This window comes from Macaca thibetana, chromosome 3, assembly GCF_024542745.1.
Source record: "Macaca thibetana thibetana isolate TM-01 chromosome 3, ASM2454274v1, whole genome shotgun sequence".
Classification (NCBI taxonomy): Eukaryota; Metazoa; Chordata; class Mammalia; order Primates; family Cercopithecidae; genus Macaca; species Macaca thibetana.
In genome coordinates, this window is record NC_065580.1 from 114,940,459 (window position 1) to 114,966,592 (window position 26,134).

Sequence of the window (26,134 nt, forward strand, 5' to 3'; positions counted from 1 at the left end):
CACTGGGTGTCTGGGATGGGCTGGTCTGAGGCGAGATCGGCATGGGGAGACCAGCATTGTGATGACTAGTGCCTCTGGTATTTCCACCCTCCTGGGCACTTGCCCAGGCATTTGGGCTGAGTAGTGGAATGAGATTACCGAAAACTTTGGGTAACTCCTACATTCATAGATTGTGGACAAAAATCCACTCTAGCAGTACTCCTCAGAATGTTGGAAATTTCCCAAAAAGGAATGAAATCATTGGAATAAAAGTGATAGAGTATATTTTAAACTGCTACAGATGGTCACACTGATTGGTCCCTTCATGAGACGCCAGGACAGGAGAGGCTGGTTAGTCCCTGATTTGCTCATAAGCCTGCATGTAGCTGAGTCCAAACTGTCAGTCCCTTTGTTTCCAGTCTGCACAGACCATGTTGTCACAAGTTTGCCCTTGCCCCAATATGGATAGCTGCCAAGCCCTCTTTCTGAGCCTCCTCGTCACCTTGCCTCAAGCCCTCCCATGTCCCCAGCAGGGTCAGTGTGGGGTCATTGCAGGCTCAGTCGTCTGCCTGTTCTTACTCCTCTTGACACCCATAGGACGTGATTTGATTTCTGTTAAATCCAGAACTCAGAGAGCTGAAGTGTGTGTTATGTAACTCTCAGCACTTGTGCAGAATTACATACTCTGTATAAGTGCAGCTGAGGTCATCCCATAATCTCATGCATGATTGTGAAACAGACCTGATTTGGCTCAGTGCTAATATGGCCTTTGGGATCTTTGTTCATGAAAGCATTTCCTCAGTGCAGCAATGCAACCTGCCACAAAGGGAGCACCCACTCCTGCCAGAGGTACGGCCCAGGCTGCCAGACACAAGGAGATTCCCCATGTGTCCTGGCTGTGATTTCAGCAGCCGGTTACCACAATGCAGTATGGCATGGCGGTCGCAGTACAACATCACCAAGATGATCAAGAACAAATACTATGACAAGAGGAAGACTGACTACAGGTGCCAGCAGAAGACAGACTGGACAGAAAAGTATCTGCAGGAAAAAACAACACACTATGGGGACCAGGAAAGCATGAAATGTCAGTGACTCAAAACCAATGGCTTTTACACTCAGGGAGCCTGGGCATCGTGGCAAAGCTGCACACCTCCAAGGGGGCCTGTAAGCAAACCAGATCCTTACATCCACATGCTGCTACCCTAGTGAGCACCTGCCACATCCACCCAAAGGCAGGACAGCTGTAGTTCTATTTTTAAAAATTCTAGGTTTTGTCCCTGACACACAAATCATGGGTCTTACCGTCCTACCAAGGATGACGCAGCACAGTGTTGAGGACCAGGGTAGTCACAAGAACTCAGGGAGGTGCAGGTCAGTAGGCCCATAGGCTGAGGCCACAGCAGGAGAAGGTCTGTTACATAACACCTTGGCTAGCCACAGCGTCTAGTTTTTTTGCTACACACCCATCTAGATGGCATTTTGTAAAGATAAGATTAACATTTAAACCAGTAGATTTTGAGTAAAGCAGATGACCTTGCACAACGTGAGTGGGCTTCATCCAGTCAATTCAAGGCCTTCGAGAAAAGACTGAGGTTCCCAGAAAAGAAGGAATTCTGCCTCCAGACAGCCTTCACACTTGAGCTGCAACATCAGCTCTGCCGTGGGTCTCCAGCCTGCCAGCCCGCCCTGCAGACTTTGCACTTGCCAGCCTGATTCCTTAAAAATCTGTCTTTCTCGGCCAGGCACGATGACTCATGCCTGTCATCCCAGCACTTTGGGAGACTGAAGCAAGAAGATTGCTTGAACCCAGGAGTTCGAGACCAGCATGAGCAACATGGTGAAACCCCGTCCCTACAAAAAAATGCCAAAATTAGCCAGGCGTAGTGGCATGTACTTGTAATCCCTGCTACTTGGGGGACTAAGGTGGGAAAATCACTTGAGCTTAGGAGGCAGAGGTTGCAGTGAGCTGAGATGGTGCCACTGCATTCCAGCCTGGGTGAGAGTGAGACCCTGCCTCAAAAAAAAAAAAAAAGAAAAAAAAATCATTCTCTCTCTCCCCCTCTTCCTCTTCCCCCTAACAGTTCTGTCTCTATGGAGAGCCCTTCTAATACAAGGGTTTTGAAGAGGTATAGGCTATGTATCCAAGGAGTAGAGGTGGTGGGCTTACATGATTGTGGCATTGGGGACACTGAGTAAATCAGTAAACATATCTAAGGCAGTGGGGATGGAGTGTCTTGCAGTTGTAGGAGATATTTATAGGTATGGAAAGAGGTGGCCTGGAAAGTGTTGGATTAAAATTTGGAGGTACCAGTACAAACTCACAGTTTTATTACGTACACATACACGGAGAAATAGCTGTGTATATATGCGCATGCATATGCACACATATATTTTTTAGATCTATGCTGAATGGGCCTAGAAATGATGATATCCTGGCAGCGATGAGCATACAAATACTGGTCTTAAATCCTGTCCTCTCCTGCAGGAAGCTGCCTTCTTAGAGAAACAGCTGATATTGTACAGGGCTGGACAGGGACAGTACAACATGAAGCTACAATGTTCTGTTGGTCAGGAAGCAAGGAAGTACTCATGAATGAAAGAGACCTGTCCCTGTTCACAGGAAAGGGAGGCAGCTGGAAGGAGTTGCTCTCCATATCAACCTGGAACAGTCTGAGCATTAAAATAACTAACAATATTAATGCAACCTGTCGAATAAAATAGGAACCATGAGTACACATTAACACGAGTAAATAAACAAGGGAGAAGGGAAAGCTCTTCCTTGCAGAGAATGCCAACTAATAAATGTAGGAGTAACAGAAACTGGTGTTTGCCATCAACCCAAGGGGCTGGTTCAGACACAGTTGTCCATACTGCTGAGGCTGGGGTGGAGGTTTGAGGAGGAACAGGATATAAAGTTTCTTCTCACAGAATACTACCACTATACTCATTGCCAAGGAAAACAATGGTGAGTGAAGGGGAGGATAGCAGACAGCGGCCTCCCAGGTGAGCAGAGTTAACCTGATCTGATGCAGCGTGTCCTTCCCACGTGGGGACCCAAGATCTGTCAAGGGTGCAGAGACAGGAAGGATGAGGAGCTGCTCCAGGTTGGAGGAGCTGAAGAGACCTGGCAAGCGATGCTGCCCCCCCATGTGGGGTCTGGGGCGGATGGCTAAGCTAGTGCTGCCCTCCCAGATGATGGCAGGGTGTGTTGGTGTTGAACAGACGTACCAAGGTGCTAGCATGTTGGGGACTTGGGGCCCTGTGGACTTCCCTGCTACTTTCTATGTTTGAAATTATCTCAAAACGTTATTTTTGGAAAAACAAATGATGCATTTCCTCTGTTTGCCTTGTGGACTTGGCAATCAGAACATTTTGGATTTGGGGTCTCCTTTGGTGTCTACAGGTCATGTCCATCCTGTTGCATGGGGACGCTGCATTTGCTGGCCAGGGCATTGTGTACGAGACCTTCCACCTCAGCGACCTGCCATCCTACACAACTCATGGCACCGTGCACGTGGTCGTCAACAACCAGGTACCTCACACCAGCCTGAGGCTTTGCTGCTCACATCAGTCTTACTTAGAATGACAGCTCTGAGTTATTTAGGATGTTCGCTGTTTTCTGATTATAAAAATACATCTGTTATTAAAAACCAAGTAATCCTAGCATTTTGGGAAGCCAAGGCAGAAGGACTGCTTCAGCCCACGAGTCTGAGACCAGCCTGAGCAATATAGTGAGACCCCCTTTCTCTACAAAAAATTGAAAAATTAGCACTGGGTGACCAGGCACGGTGGCTCAGGCCTGTAATCCCAGCACTTTGGGAGGCTGAGGCAGGTGGATCACCTGAGGTCAGGAGTTCGAGCCTGGCCAACATGGTGAAACCCCGTCTCTGCTGAAAGTACAAAATTAGCCGTGTGTGGTGGCACATGCCTGTGATCCCAGCTACTTGGGAGGCTGAGGCAGGAGAATTGCTTGGACCTGGGAGGTGGAGGTTGCAGTGAGCCAAGATTGTGCCATTGCATTCCAGCCTAGGTGACAAGAGCAAAACTCCATCTCAAAAAAAAAAAGAGTCTTACTCCATCTTGAACTCCTGACCCCAAGTTATCCACCCGCTTCAGCCTCCTAGAATGCTGGGATTACACGCATGAGCCACCACACTCCCAGCTAGGATTCCAGTTTTTTCATGTCCTCATCAACTCTTGTTATTGTCTGTTTTATTCTAGTCATCCTAGAAGGTGTGAAGTGATATCTCATTGTGGTTTTAATTTGCATTTCCCTAATGACTGGTGATGTGTGTGTCTTTTCATTTGCTTACTGGCTATTTGTATATCTTTGGGGAAATTTCTATTCAGATCCTTTGCCTATTTTTTGACTGGATTGTCTTTTTATTTTTGAGTTGTAAGAGTTCTTTATATATTCTGGATATGAGCCATGTATCTGATGATTTGCAAATATAGGACAATTTTGGTGTCCTTGGAAGCACAAAAGTTTTATTTTTTATCAAGCATAATTTATCTGTTTTTTCTTTTGTTCCTTGTGATTTTTGGTGCCATATCTTAAGAAGGCTTTGCCTAACCCAGGGTCACAAAGTTTTACCTCCTATGCTTTCTTCTGAGTCTTAGAGTTTTAACGCTTAAATCTATGATCTGTTTTGAGTTAATTTTTGTGCATGGTGCAAAGAAGGAGTCCCGCTTCATTCTTTTGCACTTGGATACTGTTTTCAAATATAAATGATTCTGTCGCAAAGCATCTAATGGACAGAGCTAGCTCCAGTGGGTGGCTCCAGTTACCAAGAAGCAGATTTTAGTTGAATGAAAGGAAGAACTCTCAACAGTGAGACCTGTTCCAACAGAGGAACTGGCTCCACCAGAAGTTTTGGATTCCTCCTCCTTGGAAGTATTGGCACAGCTAGTGAGCGAGTTGTCAGGGTTGAAGTAGATGGGAGGGGTGAGAAGGGCCAGGGGTGAGAGGAGAAACCATTTGGCCCTAGAGTTCCTTTGGCTCCCAGACCAGCTTTGATGCTATGAACATGTATGTCCATATATCTCTTTAACACTCTGCTTTTTTTTTCCCCCTTTGAGACAGGGTCTTGCTCTGTCGCCCAGACTGAGGTGCAGTGGCATGATCATAGCTCACTGCAGCCTCCATCTCCTGGGCTCATGCAGTCCCTCCACCTCAGCCTCCCAAATAGCTGGAATTACAGGTGCGCACCACCATGCCCAGCTAATTTTTTCTTAAATTTTTCTTGTAGAGATAGGGTCTCTCTTTGTTGCCCAGGCTGCTCTTGAACTCCTGGGCTCAAGCAGTCCTCCCTCTTGGACCTCTCAAAGTGCTGGGATTATAGGCATGAGCCACTGTGCCTGACTGAAATCCTGCTTTCAGTTCTTTGGAGTATATATCCAGAAGTGGAGTAGAATTGCTACATCATATGATAGCTCTATTTTTAACTTTTTGAGTAACTGCTTATTAGTTCTAATTTTATTTCTTTTTTTACATGTTCATAGCATCATAAATCAGCTTTTCCTCTTACCAAGATTTTCCTACTAACGCACTACCTCCCAAAAGTATACTAAGAGAGTGCATTGGTGGTATAGTGGTAAGTATAGCTGCCTCCAATAATATACTAGGAGGTATTATTAATACACCCATAATGGAAAAAAGTACAGAGTATATTTGGAGTATACCTCTGTCACATGTGTGTATGCACACCCACTAGTATAGATAACCCTGCCGGTAGATTGCACCTCCATTACACGTATGCACATCCACCCACGTAGATACTCCTGCTGGTAGAGTGCACCTCCATCATGTGTGCTCCCACCCAGATGTTCATGAAGGCACAGAAACTCGTAACAGTGGTGAACATTATGGAGAGGGCAGCTGAGACCTCAGCCTTGCAAAATGGGTTTCTTTCTGTGAAGTTCTAGCAGTAAGACATGTTATGATCACTGACTTCCTGCTGCAGGACCTTCTTTACATGCTGAAGCCCCAGATGGGCGATGCTGGCTTCAATACCAGCTGAGATTGTTCAGGGCTCTCTTTTGTGTCAGGCTCTAGTACATCTTTTTTTTTTTTTTTTTTTTTTTGAGACAGAGTCTTGCTCTCTCGCCCAGGCTGGAGTGCAGTGGCGCGATCTCAGCTCACTGCAAGCTCCGCCTCCTGGGTTCACACCATTCTCCTGCCTCAGCCTCCTGAGTAACTGGGACTACAGGCGCCCACCACCACGCCCAGCTAATTTTTTGTATTTTTGATAGAGACGGGGTTTCACCGTGTTAGCCAGGATGGTCTCAATCTCCTGACCTCGTGATCCACCCGCCTCGGCCTCCCAAAGTGCTGGGATTACAGGTGTGAGCCACCGCGCCCGGCCCATAATTTTTTTTTTAGTGTTCTTGTCAGTGTCTGACTATTTCTGATCATTTCTTTAGTCAGTGTGAGAAGGGAGATTATTTAAAAGCCATTAAACATAAATATAGAATTAGATTTTGCTAATATTTTCTTTATCTCCTTACTGCTTTGACTTATTGCTCATGAGGTAGTGTGGTGTCAGGAAGATCTGTAGAAGGAGAGGAAATAACTTCTTAGCTGAGTCTCTTATTTCTTTTAGAACATACTTAGAAATTCCCCTTCCAGAAATTTCACCTAAGGAAACCATCCAATGGTAAATATTTTTTCATAAGACTCTTTTCTGCCAGATGCAATGGCTCAAACCTGTTCCCAATACTTTGGGAGGCCAAGGCAAGAGGATTGCTTGAGCTCAGGAGTTCAAGACTAGCCTGGGCAACAAAGTGAGACCCTGTCTCTACACAAAACAAAACAAAAATTAGCCCGGCATGGTGGTACACATCCGTAGTCCTAGCTACTGAGGAGGCTGAGGCAGGAGGATTGCTTGAGCCCAGGAGGTCAAGGCTGCAGTGAGCCGTGATCACACCACTACATTCCAGCCTGGGCAACAGAGTGAGACCTTGTCTCAAAAAATATATATATATTTTTGTCAAAACCATATTTGTGCTACCACAAAGTTAGGAAACAAGCTTATGTCCAGCAGCAAAAGCGTCTTTGCATAAAATTTGGCAAAGCCATAGGAAGGGATATTAAACAACCATTAAAAAGTTTAATATCCTGGGGAAATGGTTACAGTATGGTAAATGGAAATTGCAGGACATTAATATGCTGCTAGTAGGAGTGTAAGTAGAACAGCTACTCGGGAGAGCAGTCTGATAGCATTTAGAAAAATTTTAAATGCTCATGCTTATGGCTCAGTTTTCCCTTCCTAGGATTAGACTGCAAATAAACTCAGCATTTGCAGGAGAAAATTTGTATAAGCATGTGTACAGCAACATTGTGTTTACCACAAATTGGAAACAAACGAAATGTCCACCAACAGGAGGATGGATAAATACTCTGTGGGGTATACTGTGTCTAGTTAAGTTTCACTGGAAAGTAGAGACTAAAGGAAGTATAGTTACATGTTTCAACCTGGGTGTATCATAAAAGCAAATGTTAAAGGGCAAACTGCAAAGGAATTGTACAGTATTTAGAGTATGATGCCATATATAAGGTACATAGAGTGTATATCAGTATAGTTTGAAAACATGGAAATACTCTCAAAAATCTCAATGCCATGAGAAACAAAGGAAAGCCTTCCAGAATAGCAGGGACTAGAGACACATGACAAGTAAGTCCAGTGGGTGTCCTGGCCTGGATACTGGGCTAAGGAAAAAGAAGATTCTATAAACATTGTTAGGACAGCCGATGGAGTGAGTGTGGAGTGGATTATACAGTGCTGTTGCATGATATCTGTGGACTATGGATTAGATGAAGACATAGTGTAAATTGCGTGAGGCTGAGTACTGTACTGCGAGGTAGGGGAATGTCTAGACTTTTCCCTCAGAAATAGGGATGGTCCACAACTGTCTGCTAAATGGTTCAGGGAAAAGGTGTATGTGTGTAATGGTAGGGCATGAATAATTAAAGCAGAGGGGGCAAAATGTGAACATTTGGTGACTTTAAGTAAAGACTGTATGGGAGTTCTTTGTAGTACTCTTTCAGCTTTCTCATGAATTTGAAATTACATCAAAGTTTACAAGTCAGCCAGGCACGGTGGCTCACGCTTGTAATCCCAACACTTTGGGAGGCCAAGGCAGTCAGACTTGAGGTCAGGAGTTCAACACCAGCCTGGTCAACATGGTGAAACCCCATCTCTACCAAAAATATTTTTTAACATTAGCAGGGCATGGTGGCACGTGCGTGTAATCCCAGCTACTTGGGAGGCTGAGGCAGGAGAATGGCTTAAACTGAGGCGGGAGACAGAGACTGAGATCGCAGCACTGCACTCCAGCCTGGGTGACAAAGCGAGACTCTGTCTCAATAAATAAATAAATAAATAAATAAAAGTTACCAACAAGCCTCAGAAGATAGATACTATATGCTGTTTACGGACATATGAAATACAAATAACTTGTGGCAGTGTTCTCCTCTGATTTAAGGTTAGAGAGGCCTGTGGGCTTGAGCCTCTGTGACAGAAACATTCTGGTCCACTAACAAATATGGCAAAACTGTTGAGATTTGTTCACGTTAGGTGATGGACTCACAGAGCAATGTAGTATTATCATACTTTATGTTTGAAATATATGATAAGAGGCCGGGCGCGGTGGCTCAAGCCTGTAATCCCAGCACTTTGGGAGGCCGAGACGGGCGGATCACGAGTTCGGGAGATCGAGACCATCCTGGCTAACATGGTGAAACCCCGTCTCTACTAAAAAATACAAAAAAACTAGCCAGGCGAGGTGGCGGGCGCCTGTAGTCCCAGCTACTGGGGAGGCTGAGGCAGGAGAATGGTGTAAACCCGGGAGGCGGAGCTTGCAGTGAGCTGAGATCCGGCCACTGCACTCCAGCCTGGGCGGCAGAGCGAGACTCCGTCTCAAAAAAAAAAAAAAAAGAAATATATGATAAGATAAAAATTTAAATGCCGATCATAAAATTATGAATATATCATTAAATTTTGGTACATCTAACTGGTAGGGAATGTTACGAAGTCTTTAAATTTTCTTTTCTGGCTGGGTACTGTGGCTCACACCTGTAATCCCAGCATTTTAGGAGGCCAAGGCAGAAGGATCACTTGAGCCCCAAAGTTCAAGACCAGCCCAGGCAACATGGCAAGACCCCGTCTCTACAAAAAAATTTAAAAATTAGCTGAACGTGGTGGTACACACCTGTAACACCAGCTACACAGAAGGCTGGGATGAGAGGTGAGCCACGATCGCACCACTGCACTCCAGTCTGGGTGACAGAGCATGACTCTGTCTCTTTTAAAAAAAAAAAAAAAAAAAAAAAAAATTCTTGCTGGGCATGGTGGCTCACGCCTGTAATCCCAGCACTTTGGGAGGCTGAGGCAGGCGGATCACAAGGTCAGGAGTTCAAGACCAGCCTGGCCAACATAGTGAAACCCTGTCTCTACTGAAAATACAAAAATTAGCCAGGCATGATGGCACGTGCCTGTATTCCCAGCTACTCGGGAGGCTGAGGCAGGAGAATCACTTGAACCCGGGAGGTGGAAGTTGCAGTGAGCTGAGATCACGCCATTGCACTCCAGCTTGGGCGCAACAGAGTGAGACTTCGTCTCAAAAAAAAAAAAAAAAAAAAAAGAAAATTTCTTAGGCTAGGCACAGTGGGTCACTCCTATAACAACACTTTGGGAAGCCGAGACAGGAGGATTACTTAGGCCCAGGAGTTTGAGGCCAGCCTGGGCAACATGGTGAGACCCTATCTCTACAAAAAATAAAAATAATTAATCAAAATAATAGAAATAATAAGATCCCAAATTTAAATATTTATTTACATATATATGCATACAAAGAAAATAATCTGGAAAGGAAAACATCAGAATATTGACCCCGTAGCCTATGGAGTTATAGGAAGCTATTTAATTTTTTAAACTATGTCTTCTAAATTCTCTATGTTAAATATGTATGGATTTTGTTATCAGAATAAGAAAAAATAAAGGAAGTGTAAACAACCATTTTGGGGCACATACTCAGAGTAGCCAGGCGGCAAGTGCACGCCATGCCGGGCCTCGGCCCCACCTTCTGGTCCCTGTGCCGGCTGTGCCAGGTGCCCTCTTGCTAGGCTACATGTTCCTTGCAGATCGGCTTCACCACCGACCCTCGGATGGCCCGCTCCTCCCCCTACCCCACCGATGTGGCCCGAGTGGTGAATGCTCCCATTTTCCACGTGAACTCAGATGACCCCGAGGCTGTCATGTACGTGTGCAAAGTGGCGGCCGAGTGGAGGAGCACCTTCCACAAGGACGTGGTCGTCGATTTGGTGAGTGACTCCAGGGACAGCACGTCCTGGGCAGAGCATCTGACCCACCCCTGTTGCCCTCGGCACCCTTGTGTCCCAAGGAGAGGAGCTTGTTTAGATGAGTCACCTCAGGGCTCTCTACTGCCAGGCCTCATGCAGGTTCCTTTGAGCTCCAAATTGTTCAGGCCTGTGAGCACCAAGGAATGCTTCCCAGGCAGGAGCTGTGGTGGTGAGGAGGACCACTCCTCACTGATAGAGCAGCTGTACTGTGTAGGAGAGATACACAGAATCCTAATTCTAGAGAAGGTAAATTCCAGGGCAGGTGTGAGGCATGAAGAACATGACCATCACCTAGGAGAGATGGGGTAGGTTCCCCAACCGCACTTCTTCCCAAGGGGCCACCCCTTGTCTCTGACATCCTCTCACTGCTCTGAGCAGGTGTGTTACCGGCGCAACGGCCACAACGAGATGGATGAGCCCATGTTCACGCAGCCGCTCATGTACAAGCAGATCCGCAAGCAGAAGCCCGTGTTACAGAAGTACGCCGAGCTGCTGGTGTCGCAGGGTGTGGTCAACCAGCCCGAGTATGAGGTATGTCCCTGCGGCTCTGTCCCAGTGCGCCTTTCCAGAGCCGGGGATGACTAGAAAAGGTGGGCCACAGGGCCAGTTCTCACTGTTGCAAGTTATGAGGATACACGTGAGAGGATGTGAAATATTTACAACTACAGCATTTCAATGCATAACTTTTTGGAGAATCTGGGCCACTGAGATGCTTTGTAAAGGAAGTGGGCCTTAAACAGTGTTTTGGGGAAGAGAAGGGGATGTTTTCAGGTTGAGGTAGTAGTGGCCCAGTAGGTTTTCTCAGATTTCACAGATCGTGCAGGGGTGGGAGGTAGGTGGTGGATCCAGCTTAGTAAGGGGCCTCTTGTAATCTGGATAGTAAGTGCTGGTTTGTTGTGAGTGGGAAGGCCAAGCAGCTGCCCTAGAGAGGGAGAGGATGGGTGTGAGAAGCTATGTCTGAGCATGGGAACAGGACAGATCCCAGGTCAGAACAACCTGATAACCTGTAGCCTATCCTGGAGACAGAGCTTTGTGGCCCAGACCTCCTTGGGACTGTGCTGGGAACCATGAGAGCTCAACCAGTTCTTTTTTTTTTTTTTTTTTTTGAGACAGAGTCTAGCCTTGTCACCCATGCTGGAGTGCAGTGGTGTGATCTCAGCTCACTGCAACCTCCACCTCCTTGGTTCAAGCAATTTTCATGCCTCAGCATCCCAAGTAGCTGGGATTACAGGTGCAAACCACCTCACCCAGCTAGTTTGTGTATTTTTAGTAGAAACAGGGTTTCCCCACGTTGGCCAGGCTGGTCTCGAACTCCTGACCTCAAGTGATCCACCTGTCTTGGCCTCCCAAAGTGCTGGGATTATAGGTATGAGCCACTGCGCCTGACCTGGACCAGTTCTTAAGAAAAAATGTGGTGGGCTGGGCGTGGTGGCTCACGCCTGTAATTGCAGCACTTTGGGAGGCTGAGGCAGGTGGATCACGAGGTCAAGAGATCAAGACCATCCTGGCCAACATGGTGAAACCCCATCTTTACTAAAAATGCAAAAATGAGCTGGGCATGGTGGCATGCACTTGTAGTCCCAGCTACTTGGGAGGCTGAGGCAGGAGAATCGCTTGAACCCGGGAGGTGGAGGTTGCAGTGAAGCAAGATCGTGCCACTGCGCTCCAGCCTGGTGACAGAGCAAGACTCCGTCGCCAAAAAAAAGACAAAAAAAATGTGAAGGGTTAGGGGTTCAAACTCTGAGCAGAATCTCTACCCAGCAAATGTGAGGAAGAAACTTCTGGGATGAAAAGAATAAAATCTTAGACAGGTGTTATGCCTATTGAGAAGGAGCAGGCCCAGAGGCTGAGATGTTTCGTACCCACGAAGTGTGGGGGTATGGGTGGGCATGCATGGGAGTTGTGCCAGGGTATGGTTGGGCTTGCATGGTGGCTGTCAGAAAGTGTGGGGGTACGGGTGGGCGTGTGCAGTAGTCATGCCCTGTGCCAGTCACTGCTGTGTTGTGTCCAACCCTGCAGGAGGAAATTTCCAAGTATGATAAGATCTGTGAGGAAGCTTTTGCCAGATCTAAAGATGAGAAGATCTTGCACATTAAGCACTGGCTGGACTCTCCTTGGCCTGGTGAGTGAAGAACCAGTGCCACAAATAAGCTCCTTTGAGGATCTGATGTAACGAGGCATCCTCCTCCCGGAAAACATTCATGCTTTCCACTTTGTACCCACAGTGCACAGTTGTGTGCACCATTTCAGCCAAACCCCTGCAGACCCTGGACCCAGACCCCTGCACTCATGTTTTCTGGGGAACACAGTGTGAGCTACATTGTCTCTCACCCTGCTTCTCCCCCACATCATGTGTCTGCCATGGTGTGGTCCCTGGAAAAGTAGAGCAGATGTCATGCCTCAGTTGTTCTTCCTCTCCTAGGCTTCTTCACCCTGGACGGGCAGCCCAGGAGCATGTCCTGCCCCTCCACGGGTCTGACGGAGGATATTCTGACACACATCGGGAACGTGGCTAGCTCTGTGCCTGTGGAAAACTTTACTATTCATGGAGGTAACAAGCTCTGTGCTGACCTGTGGAAATGTTGGGCCCAGACTGTCTAGTACTGTGACCTTGACCCCCATCATGTGTCCTACAGAGACTCCCTTCCTGCCCTGCTCCAAGCCTCTGGGGTGGTTGGATGGAGCCACCTCTCTCACTCCCTGCCCTTAGTACCATCCTACACTTCCTCAGTGGTAAAAGAGACTGAGGTCACAGCTTTTCCAGCATGTCAGGAACCCAGAAACTATGAGTGAAGAAGGCTCCACTCTTGCCGTGGGCACACTGAGAAGCAAGGCAGACATGTGCAGGCAGGGCCTGCAGCAGCTGGTGAGAGCTGTCTCTCTGCAGGGCTGAGCCGGATCTTGAAGACTCGTGGGGAAATGGTGAAGAACCGGACTGTGGACTGGGCTCTGGCAGAGTACATGGCGTTTGGCTCGCTCCTGAAGGAGGGTATCCACATCCGACTGAGCGGCCAGGACGTGGAGCGGGGCACATTCAGGTAACGTTCTGGGCAGTTTTGTTTGCCCTCCAAAGAGTAGGAAATGCAAAGGGAGGGGTTCTGGTGTTTCTTTTTCAGAAGACAGTTACTGAGTCCCATTGCTGTCAGGCTGAAAACCTCTCCCTCATTTGCTGTGGGTGCTTCTGTTAAGACCTGGGTGGGGCTGACTCTGCAGCTGCCTGGCTGGAAGTCCAGGTCACAGAGCGTGGCATCTGCTGGTGCTTCGTGTGGGTCCCAGCATATTTGCTTGTCAAGTCAGAGCTCCTGATTATTACCTCTGTTGTCCTGTCTCAGCCACCGCCACCATGTGCTCCATGACCAGAACGTGGACAAGAGAACCTGCATCCCCATGAACCACCTCTGGCCCAATCAGGCCCCCTACACCGTGTGCAACAGCTCACTGTCTGAGTACGGCGTGCTGGGTGAGTGCCTGGAGCCACACCACCGGGGTCTCTCACCCACCCACCCCCTCTGGGCCTACTGGCTGGTGTCCTGGACATGGTTTTCTCCTTCCTGTGTCTCTTATAGGCTTTGAGCTGGGCTTCGCCATGGCCAGTCCTAATGCCCTGGTCCTCTGGGAAGCCCAGTTTGGTGACTTCCACAACACGGCCCAGTGCATCATCGACCAGTTCATCTGCCCGGGACAAGCCAAGTGGGTGCGGCAGAATGGCATCGTGTTGCTGCTGCCCCATGGCATGGAGGGCATGGTGAGCCTCTGGCCCTTCCCTGCCAGACCTAGGACCTGGGAAGGGCCTGTGTAGGACCCTGACCCCAAAGACTGGCACGAGAGCCAGCAGATCACACCAGCCTCCTAAGGGCTCTGCTGGTGCTTCCCGTCCATCTCAGATGGGATGTCACTTCGGAAAGCCAGAGTAGCCCATCTGGATGTGGCTAGCATGCCCTGTCCCTGCTGGTGCAGACTCCCTAGATGTGCAGGCGTCCAAGTGTGGAAATGATGAGGAGCCAAGTGCTTTGCCGGTGGAAGGGGGAAGGAACTGAACCCTGCCATCAAGAAAAAGATAACCAGAAATGAGCTAGTTGGTTAAGGAGGAGGAACAGCAGATGCGGCAAATGTCAGTACGCAAGAGCTCCTAAACTGTAACTTGCATGTCTGGTTCCAGGGTCCAGAACATTCCTCCGCCCGCCCAGAGCGGTTCCTGCAGATGTGCAACGATGACCCAGACGTCCTGCCAGTGAGTAATACAGGCCCTGTCAGCCCCGCCATTCTCGGGGTGTCTGGTGGGAAACCTGGGGAGGAACATTCTACCTGGACATCCTGAAGTGGCAGACCGTGCCTCTGTTCCTTTCTCCATCCTGGGGAGCTCGCGTGGGTGGACAGGTGTGGCCCCATGCCTCTGGGCGCTCTGGGATGAGAGACTTCTTGGAGGACAGAGGAAAGTGCAAGGACTGCCTCCATTGGCTTCCTGCTGTTGTTGCAAGCACAGAAATGCCGTGTGAGCCCCTCAGCATGGGCTCCTGCAGGATCCTCCCAGACCCTGATTCAGGTTCACACTTGAGAGAACTTTGGGGTGATTCCAGTGAAACGTTAAAAGCTCAAAAGAACCAGCCTGGGCAACATGATGAGACCCCATCTCTACAAAAAATGTAAACATTAGCTGGGCATGATGTTGCACGTCTGCAGTCCCAGCTACTTGGGAGTCTGAGATGGGAGGATTGCTTGAGCTTGGGAGGTCAAGGCTGCAATGAGCCAAGATCGTGCCACTGCACTCCAGCCTGGGTGACAAAACAATACCCTGTCTTAAAAAAAAAAAAGAATGGTGCCAGGCATGGTGGCTCACACCTGAAATCCCAGCACTTTGGGAGGCCGAGGCAGGGAGATCATGAGGTCAGGAGTTTGAGACCAGCCTGTCCAACATAGTGAAACCCCATCTTTACTAAAAATACAAAAATTAGCCGGGCATGGTGGCGCCCCCCTGTAATCCCAGCTACTCTGAGGCTGAGTCAGGAGAATCACTTGAACCCGGGAGGCGGAGGTTGAGGAGGTTGCAGTGAGCCAAGATCGTGCCACTGCACTCCAGCCTGAGTGACTCCGTCTCAGAAAAAAAAAAAAAAGAACTGGCCAGGTGCGGTGGCTCACACCTGTAAGCCCAGCACTCTGGGAGGCCGAGGCAGATGGATCACGAGGCCAGGAGTTCGAGACCAGCCAGGCCAATATAGTGAAACCCCATCTCTACTAAAAAGACAAAAATTATTCAGGCATAGTGGCGGGCACCTGTAGTCCCAACTACTCAGGAGGCTGAGGCAGTCGCTTGAACCCGGGAGGCAGAGGTTGCAGTGAGCCAAGACTGTGCCACTGCACTCCAGCCTAGGCAACAGAGGAAGACTCCATCTCAAAAAAAAAGAACTCAAAGAAAATGATTAGGAGTCAGTGTCTAAGGAAAATTGGTTTTAGGTAGAACTTGTGTCTCTTAAAGTAGTATCTGTTTCATGCTGGGCAGTAGCTTTCAGAGAAATAGGATGGATTGAATGGGACTGAGGCTGTCCTCCAGGGTATGAGCCTGACCGAAGGAACTTCCTGGACTCACTTGTTAGTGCCGGCTTATGTCTCCTGGTGAGTCAGTGGGTTAGGCCGTTCTTGTGTTGCTATAAAGAAAAACCTGAGACTGGGTAATTTATAAAGAAAAAATGTTTAATTGGCTCACAGTTCCAAGTAGGCTGTACAGGAAGCATGATGCTGTCATCTGCTCAGCTTCTGGGGAGGCCTCAGGAAGCTTACAATCATGGCAGAAGATGAAGTCAGGGAGCAGGCATGTCACATGACCAGAGCAGGAGCAAGAGAGAGTCAGGGAGAGGTGCCACACACTTTCAACAACCAGATCTCATGTGAACTCAGAGTGAGAGCTCACTCATCACCAAGGGGATGGCCCAAGCTCTCATCCGAACACCTCCCACCAGGCCCCACCTCCAGCAGTGGGGGATTACAATTCAACATGAGATATGGGCAGGGACAGATATCCAAACTAGATCACCCAAGGGCCCCCAGATGCCCCAGAAAACTCAGTGCTGCGTCCTGGCCTCTGGCCATTTCCTTCCTTGCTGCAGGACCTTAAAGAAGCCAACTTTGACATCAATCAGCTGTATGACTGCAATTGGGTTGTTGTCAACTGCTCCACCCCTGGCAACTTCTTCCACGTGCTACGACGCCAGATCCTGCTGCCCTTCCGGAAGCCGGTCAGTGGCAGGGCCTCCCTTGCTCAAACGAGGCCTGGCCCTGCCCTGTTGGTGCAGGGAAGGGCTCCTCAGAGAGCCTCTTGCTTGGGGTTGGCTAGGTGGGCACCTGCATGGGTAGCGTCGACAGGACATGGCATCAGGACATAGCAGGGACAGCCTGGCCCCTCCTCACTGCTGTCATGAGGGAACTGCGTGTTCCGTGTGTCCTCTTCCCCGACTGGGCCCTGGGTACTGCTGAGCACCACATGCAGACCAGCCACATAGGCTGCCGGCCCCAGCCCGGTGGGGAGGATGGATGTTTGAACAGGTGATCACAGAGGGTGTGCCGAGCTCTGAAAGAGAGGTGAGCCCTGGCAAAGGCCAAGGGAGTGCAGGGTTCCCGGGGAGCGGCTCCTGAGCTGGGTGTTGAAGAGTGAGTAGAAGTTGAGTGGAGGGATACATGGGAGAAGTGATTCATAAGAAGGAAGGAGGCCGGGCGTGGTGGCTCACGCCTATAATCCCAGCACTTTGGGAGGCTGAGGCAGGCATATCACGAGGTCAGGAGATCGAAACCATCCTGGTTAACACGGCGAAAACCTGTCTCTACTAAAAAAATACAAAAAATTAGCTGGGCGTGACGGTGGGCGCCTTAGCCCCAGCTACTCAGGAGGCTGAGGCAGGAGAATGGCGTGAACCTGGAAGGCAGAGCTTGCAGTGAGCCGAGATCGCGCCACTGCACTCCAGCCTGGGCGACAGAGCGAGACTCTGTCTCAAAAAAAAAAAAGAAGAAGGAATGTGGGACACAGCGAGAGAGAGTGCCCTGCTGCCCTGGGATACCTCAGGGGTGGAGGTATGGGGCAGAGGCTTGCAGCTTGGAGTGTCCCCAGCAGCCCAAGGGCCCACAGGGCAGGACAGCCCTGGTGCTTCTTGGTGCTGGGCCATGTCACAGCCTTACATGGGCTTTGGGTGCATTTGCTCTGCGACTGCCAAGGAGAGGGTCAGAGCTCTTTCCTAGGTACAGAGAAGCAAGGAGGGGAGTATTGGGAATCTGAGCAGGCTGGGATGGGCCCTGCCAGGAGTGGATACTCAGCTAGGGGAGGTGAACAGCAGGGAAATTGGTCATCTTTCCTTTTCCCTCCTTCTCTACCTCTTCTGACCTGAGGCTCCTGTTGAGTGGGAGTGCAGGTGTGTTTCATGGCCTGAAGGTCAAGGCTGGGGTAGCCTTGGGTAGCCTTGCTTTTGACCTTCCTTCTGGAATCTTCAGAATCTGATCCTTCACAAGCCTATTGTTCTGTATTTCAGTTAATTATCTTCACCCCCAAATCCCTGTTGCGCCACCCAGAGGCCAGATCCAGCTTTGATGAGATGCTTCCAGGTGGGTGTGAGGGAGACGGGCATTTCCTGGGGAAACTATGTTTGGGGCTTCTTTGCTGCTGCTCTTTTGCAGCTCCTGGGGCTGACGTTTGTGATTCTCACTGGCTCTTGCCAGCTTTTTGGTTTTAAAGACCCATGATACCTGGCTGGGCACAGTGGCTCACACCTGTAATCCCAGCACTTTGGGAGGCTGAGGCGGGCAGATCATCTGAGGTCGGGAGTTCGAGACCAGCCTGACCAACATGGAGAAACCCCATCTCTAACTAAAAATACAAAATTAGATGGGCGTGGTGCCACATGTCTATAATCCCAGCTACTCGGGAGGCTGAGGCAGGAGAATCGCTTGAACCCAGGAGATGGAGGTTGCGGTGAGCTGAGATCGCGCTGTTGCCCTCCAGCCTGGGCAATAAAAGCAAAACTCTGGCACATACATTCAAAAAAAGACCCGTGATACCAGATGAGGAAGGTCACAGCTTACATTCAAGTTGGTCAAATGACATGTCTTAACATGCAGCCCAGGAGCTGTTTCCTCTCACCTGCAAATGCCCCCAAGGACTCCACTAGAGGCAATTAAGTATGTCCAAGATTGAGGGTTAGTGCCGCTGCCTGCGGCCTCCTTCAGCGGGTGAGTGGCAGCTCACCTCTGGCTTGGACGGAGGCCCAGCCCCAAAGCAAGCCCTTCAGAACAGAGGAAAAAAACACTGGATGGCAGGGCCTGCCAAGTCACATGCCAGCTGCACTTGTGTGAAGGGAGACCCATAACACTGAGATTTCTGTAGGACAGTGCAGTGCAGGTGGCTGACACAGCCTTTACCACCCACCAGGGGTTACCAGGCCAGGAAGCCTGCATCCCACCAGTCACCAATCCCTCTTTAGTCTTCAATCAAGGCAAGCCCCTTCTTTTTGGAGGGGGAGGGGGGGTTCCCAGTCTTTTTTTATTTTTTATTTTTATCGATTTATTTATTTTTGAGACGGAGTCTCGCTGTGTCACTCAGGCTGGAGTGCGTTGGCTCGATCTTGACTCACTGCAAGCTCCGCCTCCTGGGTTCACGCCATTCTCCTGCCTCAGCCTCCCGAGTAGCTGGGACTACAGGCGCCCGCCACCACACCCGGCTAATTTTGTATTTGTATTTTTAGTAGAGATGGGGTTTCACCATATTAGCCAGGATGGTCTCAATCTCCTGACCTCGTGATCCACCCGTCCTGGCCTCCCAAAGTGTTGGGATTACAGGCGTGAGCCACCGCACCCAGTCCCCAATCTTTTTTTATTATGATAAAATACACAACATAAAATTTACCATTTTGGCCGGGCGCAGTGGCTCAAGCCTGTAATCCCAGCACTTTGGGAGGCCGAGACGGGCAGATCACGAGGTCAGGAGATCGAAACCATCCTGGCTAACACGGTGAAACCCCGTCTCTATTAAGAAATACAAAAAACTAGCCGGGCGAGGTGGCGGGCGCCTGTAGTCCCAGCTACTCGGGAGGCTGAGGCAGGAGAATGGCGTGAACCCGGGAGGCGGAGCTTGCAGTGAGCTGAGATCCGGCCACTGCACTCCAGCCTGGGCGACAGAGCGAGACTCCGTCTCAAAAAAAAAAAAAAAAAAAAAAAAAAAAATTTACCATTTTGACCATTTTTAAGTATCCAGTTCAGTGTGTTACTGCCTCTATACATTTGACTACTCTATGGAACTCATAAGTGAAATCATAGTCTTTGTCCCTTGTGACTGGCTTGTTTCATTTAGCATGTCTGCAAGGTCCATCCATGTTGTGTAGCATGTGTCAGAATTTCTTTTTTTTTTTTAAGACTGAATAGCTAGGTGTGGTGGCTCGTGCCTATAATCCCAGCACTTTGGGAGGTGGAGGCAGGTGGATCACTTGAGATCACAAGTTTGAGACCAGCCTGGCCAACAGGGTGAAACCCCATCTCTATTAAAAATACAAAAATTAACAGGGTGTGGTGGTGCACGCCCAGCTACTCGGGAGGCTGAGGCAGGAGAATTGCTTGAACCCGGGAGGCGGAGGTTGCAGTGAGCCGAGATTGCACCACTGCACTCCAGCCTGGGCAACAGAGAAAGACTCCATCTCAAAACAAAACAAAACAGAAGACTGAATAGGCTGGGCCTAGTGGCTCACACCTGTAATCTCAGCACTTTGGGAGGTTGAGGCAGGTGGATCACTTGAGGTCAGGAGTTTGAGACCAGCCTGACCAATATGATGAAACCCTGTCTTTACTAAAAATACAAAAATTAGCCGGGCATGGTGGCACACACCTGTAATCCCAGCTACTCAGGAGACTGAGACAGGAGAATTGCTTGAACCTGGGAGGCAGAGGTTGCAGTGAGACAAGATCGCACCACTGCACTCCAGCCTGGGCAACAGAGAGAGACTCCATCTTAAAAAAAAAAAAAAACTAGCTGGGAGTGGTGGTGCATGCCTGGAATCCCAGCTGCTTGGGAGGCTGAGGCAGGAGAATCACTTGAATATGGGAGGCAGAGGTTGTGGTGAGCCGAGATCGCGCCATTGCACTCCAGCCTGGGCAACAAGAACGAAACTCCATCTCAAAAAAAAAAAAAAAAAAAAAAAAACTGAAAATATTCCATTATCTGTGTATGCCACATTTCCACATTTCACTCATCCATTCATCTGTCGATGGATGCTTGGGTTGCTTCCATGTTTCAGATATTGTGATTAGAGGAGCTGCTATGAACATCAGTGTACAAATATTTCTTTGAGTCCCTGCTTTCAGTTATTTTGAATATGTACTCAAGTGGAATTGCTGGACCATATGGTAATTCTATTTTTAGTTTTTTGAGGAACTGCCAAACTTTCCACAGTGGCTGCATTTTACATCCCACCAACAGTATATGAGGATCCCACCATCTCTGCATCCTCATCAGCACCTACTACTTTCTGGTTTTTTTCATAGTAGCCATCTTAATGGGTGTGAGATGATATTTCATCATTGGGTTTTGATTTACATTTGTCTAATGATTAAGTGATGTTGAGCATCTTTTCATATGCGTATTGGCCATTTGTATGTCTTCCTTGGAGAACTGTCTATTAAAATCCTTTTTTTTTTTTTTAAGAGACAGGGTCTCACTGTGTTGCCCAAGCTAGTCTTGAACTCCTGGGCTCAAGGAATCCTACTTTGGCCTCAAAGTATTCAGATTACGGGCATGAGCCACGGCACCCAGCCTATTCAAATCATTTGCCCATTTTTTAATCTGGTTGCTTGTTTTTGACTCTTAAGAGTTCTCTGTATATTCTAGATATTAATTCCTTATCAGAAATATAATTTGCAAATATTTTCTCCCATTCTATGGTTGCTCTTTTATTATGTTGTTAGTATCTGTGGATTTGGGTTTGTTTTTTTTTTCATCGAGGTGGAGTCTTACTGTTACCCAGGCTGGAGTGCATTGGCGCAATCTCAGCTCACTGCAACCTCTGCCTCCTGGGTTCAAGTGATTCTCCTGCCTCAGCCTCATGAGTAGCTGGGATTACAGGCGCACACCAGCATGCCTAGCTAATTTTTGTATTTTTAGTATAGACAGGGTTCCACCATGTTGGCCAGGCTGGTCTTAAACTCCTGACCTCAGGTGATCTGCCCTCCTCGGCCTCCCAAAGTGCTGGGATTACGGCATCAGCCACCACACCTGGCCTGTTGTTAGTATCTTCTGATGTACAAAAGTTTTTAATTTTCATGGAGTCAGATTTGTCTATTTTTTCTTCAGGTGCCTGTGACTTTGGTGTCATATCTAAGAAATCATTACCAATTCAGTGTTGCGAAACTTTTGCCCTATGTTTTCTTCTGAGTTTTATAGTTTTTGCTCTTATGTTTAGATCTTTGACCCACTTTGAGCTAATTTTTTTGTTGTGATTTTTATTTTTTGTGTTTTTTTGAGACAGAGTCTCACTCTGTCACCCAGGCTGGAGTGCAGTGATGCATTCATAGCTCACTGCAGCCTCAATTCCTGGGCTCAAGTGATCCTCCTACTTCAGCCTCCCAGAGTACTGGGATTACCTGTTTGAGCCACTGTGCCCAGCCTTTGATTTTTTTGTATCATAAATGGAATTGTTGGCCTAATTTCCTTTTCTTATTGTTCATTGTTCATGTATAGAAACACAACTGGTTTTGGTTACGTGTATATGATGTGCAGTGCTTAGGTCAGGGTATTAGGGTGTCCATCACTCGAGTACAATACATGTTTGTTAACCTTACTCCTTTATCAGACGTTGAATTTATTCCTTCTGTGTATTTGTACCATTCAACCCACTTTTTTTTTTTTTTTTTTTTTTTTGAGATGGATTCTCACCCTGTCACCCAGGTTGGAGTGCAGAGGAGTGATCACGGATCACTGTAACCTCTGCCTCCCAGGCTAGAGTGATTCTCCCACCAAAGCCTCCCAAGTAGCTGGGAACACAAGGTGTGCACCACCGTGCCTGGCTAATTTTTGTACTTTTGTAGGGACAGAATATCACCATGTTGCCCAGGCTGGTCCCAAACTCCTGAGCTCAAGGGATCCTCCTGCCTCAGCCTCCCAAAGTGCTGTGGTGGCCTGAGCCACCACACCTGGCCAACATACTGTTCTCTATCTGAATATTTTCTCTGATTGTGTTGAAAGTTTTTTATATTTGTAAAATCCTGAGCAGCAGAAATGGAATAAACATGGGATTTTTTTTTTTCTTTTTTTTGGAGATGGAGTCTTGCTCTGTTGCCCAAGCTGTAGTGCATAATCTTGGCTCACTGCAACCTCTGCCTCCTGGACCCAACCGATTCTTCCACCTCAGCCTCCCCAGTAGCTGGGACCACAGGCACACGCTGCCACGCCAGGCTAATTTTTTGTATTTTTTTAGTAGAGGCGGGGTTTCACCATGTTGCCCAGGCTGGTCTCGAACTTCTAAACTCAGGCAATCTGCCAGCCTCAGCTTCCCAAAGTGTAGGATTGTAGACATGAGCCACTGCACCCAGCTGGGATGTTTTAATATACTCTTTTTTTTTTTTTTTTTTTTTTTTTTTTTTTGAGACGGAGTCCGGCTCTGTTGCCCAGGCTGGAGTGCAGTGGCCGGATCTCAGCTCACTGCAAGCTCCGCCTCCCGGGTCCACGCCGTTCTCCTGCCTCAGCCTCCCGAGTAGCTGGGACTACAGGCGCCCGCCACCTCGCCCGGCTAATTTTTTTTTTGTATTTTAGTAGAGCCGGGGTTTCATCGTGTTAGCCAGGATGGTCTCGATCTCCTGACCTCATGATCCGCCCGTCTCGGCCTCCCAAAGTGCTGGGATTACAGGCTTGAGCCACCGCGCCAGGCCTGTTTTAATATACTCTTGTCCCTGAAGTCTGAGCGAAGCTGTTTTGAAGGCTAGCCTGGTGTTACTTGATAGCCAGAGCTGGCCATGTCTGCTGTGTATTTGTTACATATCATGTGCTTTTCAAAGTGCGCCTGGTCTGAGCAAATATAGGGCATCAGAGGCTGGTGAAGGGGAAGCATCTCTAACCCTTGAAAGCTGTGTGTCCTGGCAGCAGTCCATGGAGCCCTGGCTCCAGGAGCCCTCTGCTCACACAGCAGAAGTGAGATCAGGCCCAGGAGAGCTCTCAGCCACATCCCTGAGAGAACCAGCCCAGCCATGGGAACTCTCTTGTAGGAACCCACTTCCAGCGGGTGATCCCAGAAGATGGCCCTGCAGCTCAGAACCCAGAGAGTGTCAAAAGGCTTCTTTTCTGCACCGGCAAAGTGTACTATGACCTCACCCGAGAGCGCAAAGCACGCGACATGGTGGGGCAGGTGGCCATCACAAGGATCGAGCAGGTGAGGGCGGGTGGTGCCATCAGGGTGTCCCCCATGTAGGGGTCAGGGCTCTGGTGCCTTCACAGAACAGCCTTGCCTGGGGTGTGGCCCTCAGGTTCCTGACCTTCCCTGCTCGGAACACCAGTTTCCCTTTGCTGGATCATGCCTGCCCTCTGAGTTTCCCCTTTTTGATCTGACCCCTGCTGTCTCCTAGCTGTCGCCATTCCCCTTTGACCTCCTGCTGAAGGAGGTGCAGAAGTACCCCAATGCTGAGCTGGCCTGGTGCCAGGAGGAGCACAAGAACCAAGGCTACTATGACTACGTGAAGCCAAGACTTCGGACCACCATCAGCCGTGCCAAGCCCGTCTGGTAAGGCTCAGTCCCCGCCAGGAAAGCTGTGGGACCCTCCTCTCAGGCCAGTAGGCGGTTAGCCAGGCACATGCAGCAGAGGGATGGGCTGGGCCCACTCAGTGGCCGCTGCCCTCACTGCCCCATCCCTCCATCTCTCAGGTATGCCGGCCGGGACCCAGCAGCTGCTCCAGCCACTGGCAACAAGAAGACCCACCTGACGGAGCTGCAGCGCCTCCTGGACACGGCCTTCGACCTGGACGTCTTTAAGAACTTCTCATAGATGCTGCCTAGGGTTGCTTGGGCCACTGCCCTCTCCACACCCATGACTGCCCCTTGCTTCTCAACTAAAGAATAGTGCCTCAGCGCTGCCCACACCACCGCCTTCCTCGCTGTGCCGCCACCCCTCCCTCTGCTCTCATAGGAGTTAGGCTGTCGTCCCCCTCCAGTGCTTGGCTGCCCCACAGGCCACACACTGCCCAGGCTCTGCTGACTTCCAGGAGACCAGGGGGAGCAGGAGGAGGAAAGGTAGCCCCCGAGGGATGTCCTTGGGGAGGGGTCAGCTCTGGCCACAACCCTCCCCACCAGTGTCACCTACTAGAGTAGGGACTGGGCCTTGTGTGGCTTCCTAGTGTGCTGGCAACCCCGTCACCCAGCAAGGCACAGGCTCCTGTATTTGAGACTAGGATAGCTTCACTTGAGCCTGAGCCTTAGAATCTATAGAGGATCCTGGAGTCGGATCTAGCCATGGCTGGCAGAGGTTTCTAGGGTGGTCCCCAGCTGTGGCGTGAACTGAGGACGACCCGGGGCAGCTGGCAGGAGAGAGCCTTGGCCTGACCTGGCACAGAAAGGGCAGCTTCAGTCTCTGCAGTGTCCATTGTCTGCTGTTCCTTCGAGGGTTCCAGGCTGTGTGTGGGGCCCAAGCATGTCCCACCCACCCCGCCTGGGCCCAGGCAGCACCTGGAGCCCACAGAGTCTGTGCATAGCTAGGAAACCCGGCTCAGGTCGCCACCACCGGGGCACTGGCTGGTCTGTCTTGGTCCTGTTAACCCTCCACCTCCACCCACCTCTTCCCTTGGCCTCTTTCCCCACCCCAACCATTCTTTCTTTCTCCTTTAACCCAATGGAGACTTTCTGATGCATCATTTTCTTTGCTGTGCCAAAGCAGGTCAGAAGAGGGAGAGGAGGGGCTGGGGATGAGGGGCAGACCATGGTCAAGGGGCCAGCTGCCCCCTCATTCATCACTCTGACCTTCACAGGGACAGATCTGATTTATTTATTTTGGTTAAAAAAAAAAAAAAAAAGGAACAGAAACAACTTTGCATTGCATTGGCTTGACCCATAAACTAAGTTATATCCGTGGGCACGTCTGCTGTGTCTGTCTTGTCTGTTCTGCCTTCTCCCCTGAGGGGAAGGGGCTGGGCCAGGCCCCTCCTAACCCGCCTGGGAAGCAGCCCCCTCCTCGTCGGACAGGGGGAGCGATGACCACCACCTGCAGGCCCTCGCAGGCAAAGCCGTCATTGTGAACGCGGCAGAGGCGGCCCGGGCCACCAGGCTGTTTGGGTGCAGTCCTGTTTCTGAGCTTTCCCTGGTCTGGGTCCTTCCCCCAGCTCCACCTTGAAAAAGTACTCTGCACTCTGTGCCTCTCCCTTTGAGCCAGGGTGCCTGCAGGCTCACCCCAACCACACGTTTGTTCATTAGTGCTCCCCAGCGCCCAAGCAACGCTTTCAGCCTGGAGATGGGCCCTCTCACCAGCTCACACTTGGGTCCCCTCTGGCTGAGAGCTTCATCCCATAACAAGCCAGGTATTGGCTTCCTCAGCACTCAACCAATCTCATCCCTGAGGAAGAGCTTAAGTGGGGTCAAGCCTCTGATCCACCACCCTGTTCTCTAGGGAGCACCTGCCTGGGTCCCTTGATTTATCCTGTTGTCCCTTTGCAGCATGGCCCAAGGTTCTTCTAATGGAAGCATGACCACCAGCCAGTGCCAAGGGGAGTGGGTCTTGGGGTGGGCGTGAAGAGCTGCTGCCACCACCCCAGAGCTGTAGACAGGTGCTCCTACATGCGTCTGCTGGTGGCTA

At 49.6% G+C, this 26,134-nt stretch overlaps 1 protein-coding gene across 7 annotated transcripts in view; it reads left to right on the forward strand.

Moving 5' to 3' along the window:
• The window catches only part of OGDH (oxoglutarate dehydrogenase), a 96,893-nt gene extending 71,477 nt beyond the window's left edge, over positions 1-25,416 (forward strand). For all 7 annotated transcript variants that reach the window (XM_050783373.1, XM_050783372.1, XM_050783377.1 and 4 more), the window contains 14 exons: positions 3,386-3,514; positions 10,124-10,303; positions 10,721-10,873; positions 12,362-12,464; positions 12,765-12,893; positions 13,230-13,380; positions 13,675-13,802; positions 13,909-14,087; positions 14,502-14,573; positions 16,444-16,572; positions 17,854-17,926; positions 23,564-23,727; positions 23,921-24,075; positions 24,217-25,416. In XM_050783373.1, coding sequence (XP_050639330.1) covers positions 3,386-3,514; positions 10,124-10,303; positions 10,721-10,873; positions 12,362-12,464; positions 12,765-12,893; positions 13,230-13,380; positions 13,675-13,802; positions 13,909-14,087; positions 14,502-14,573; positions 16,444-16,572; positions 17,854-17,926; positions 23,564-23,727; positions 23,921-24,075; positions 24,217-24,337 — 1,866 coding nt within the window. In that variant the 3' untranslated portion in view covers positions 24,338-25,416. The remainder of the gene's footprint in view (positions 1-3,385; positions 3,515-10,123; positions 10,304-10,720; positions 10,874-12,361; positions 12,465-12,764; positions 12,894-13,229; positions 13,381-13,674; positions 13,803-13,908; positions 14,088-14,501; positions 14,574-16,443; positions 16,573-17,853; positions 17,927-23,563; positions 23,728-23,920; positions 24,076-24,216) is intronic.
• The last annotated feature ends 718 nt before the right edge of the window (positions 25,417-26,134 follow it).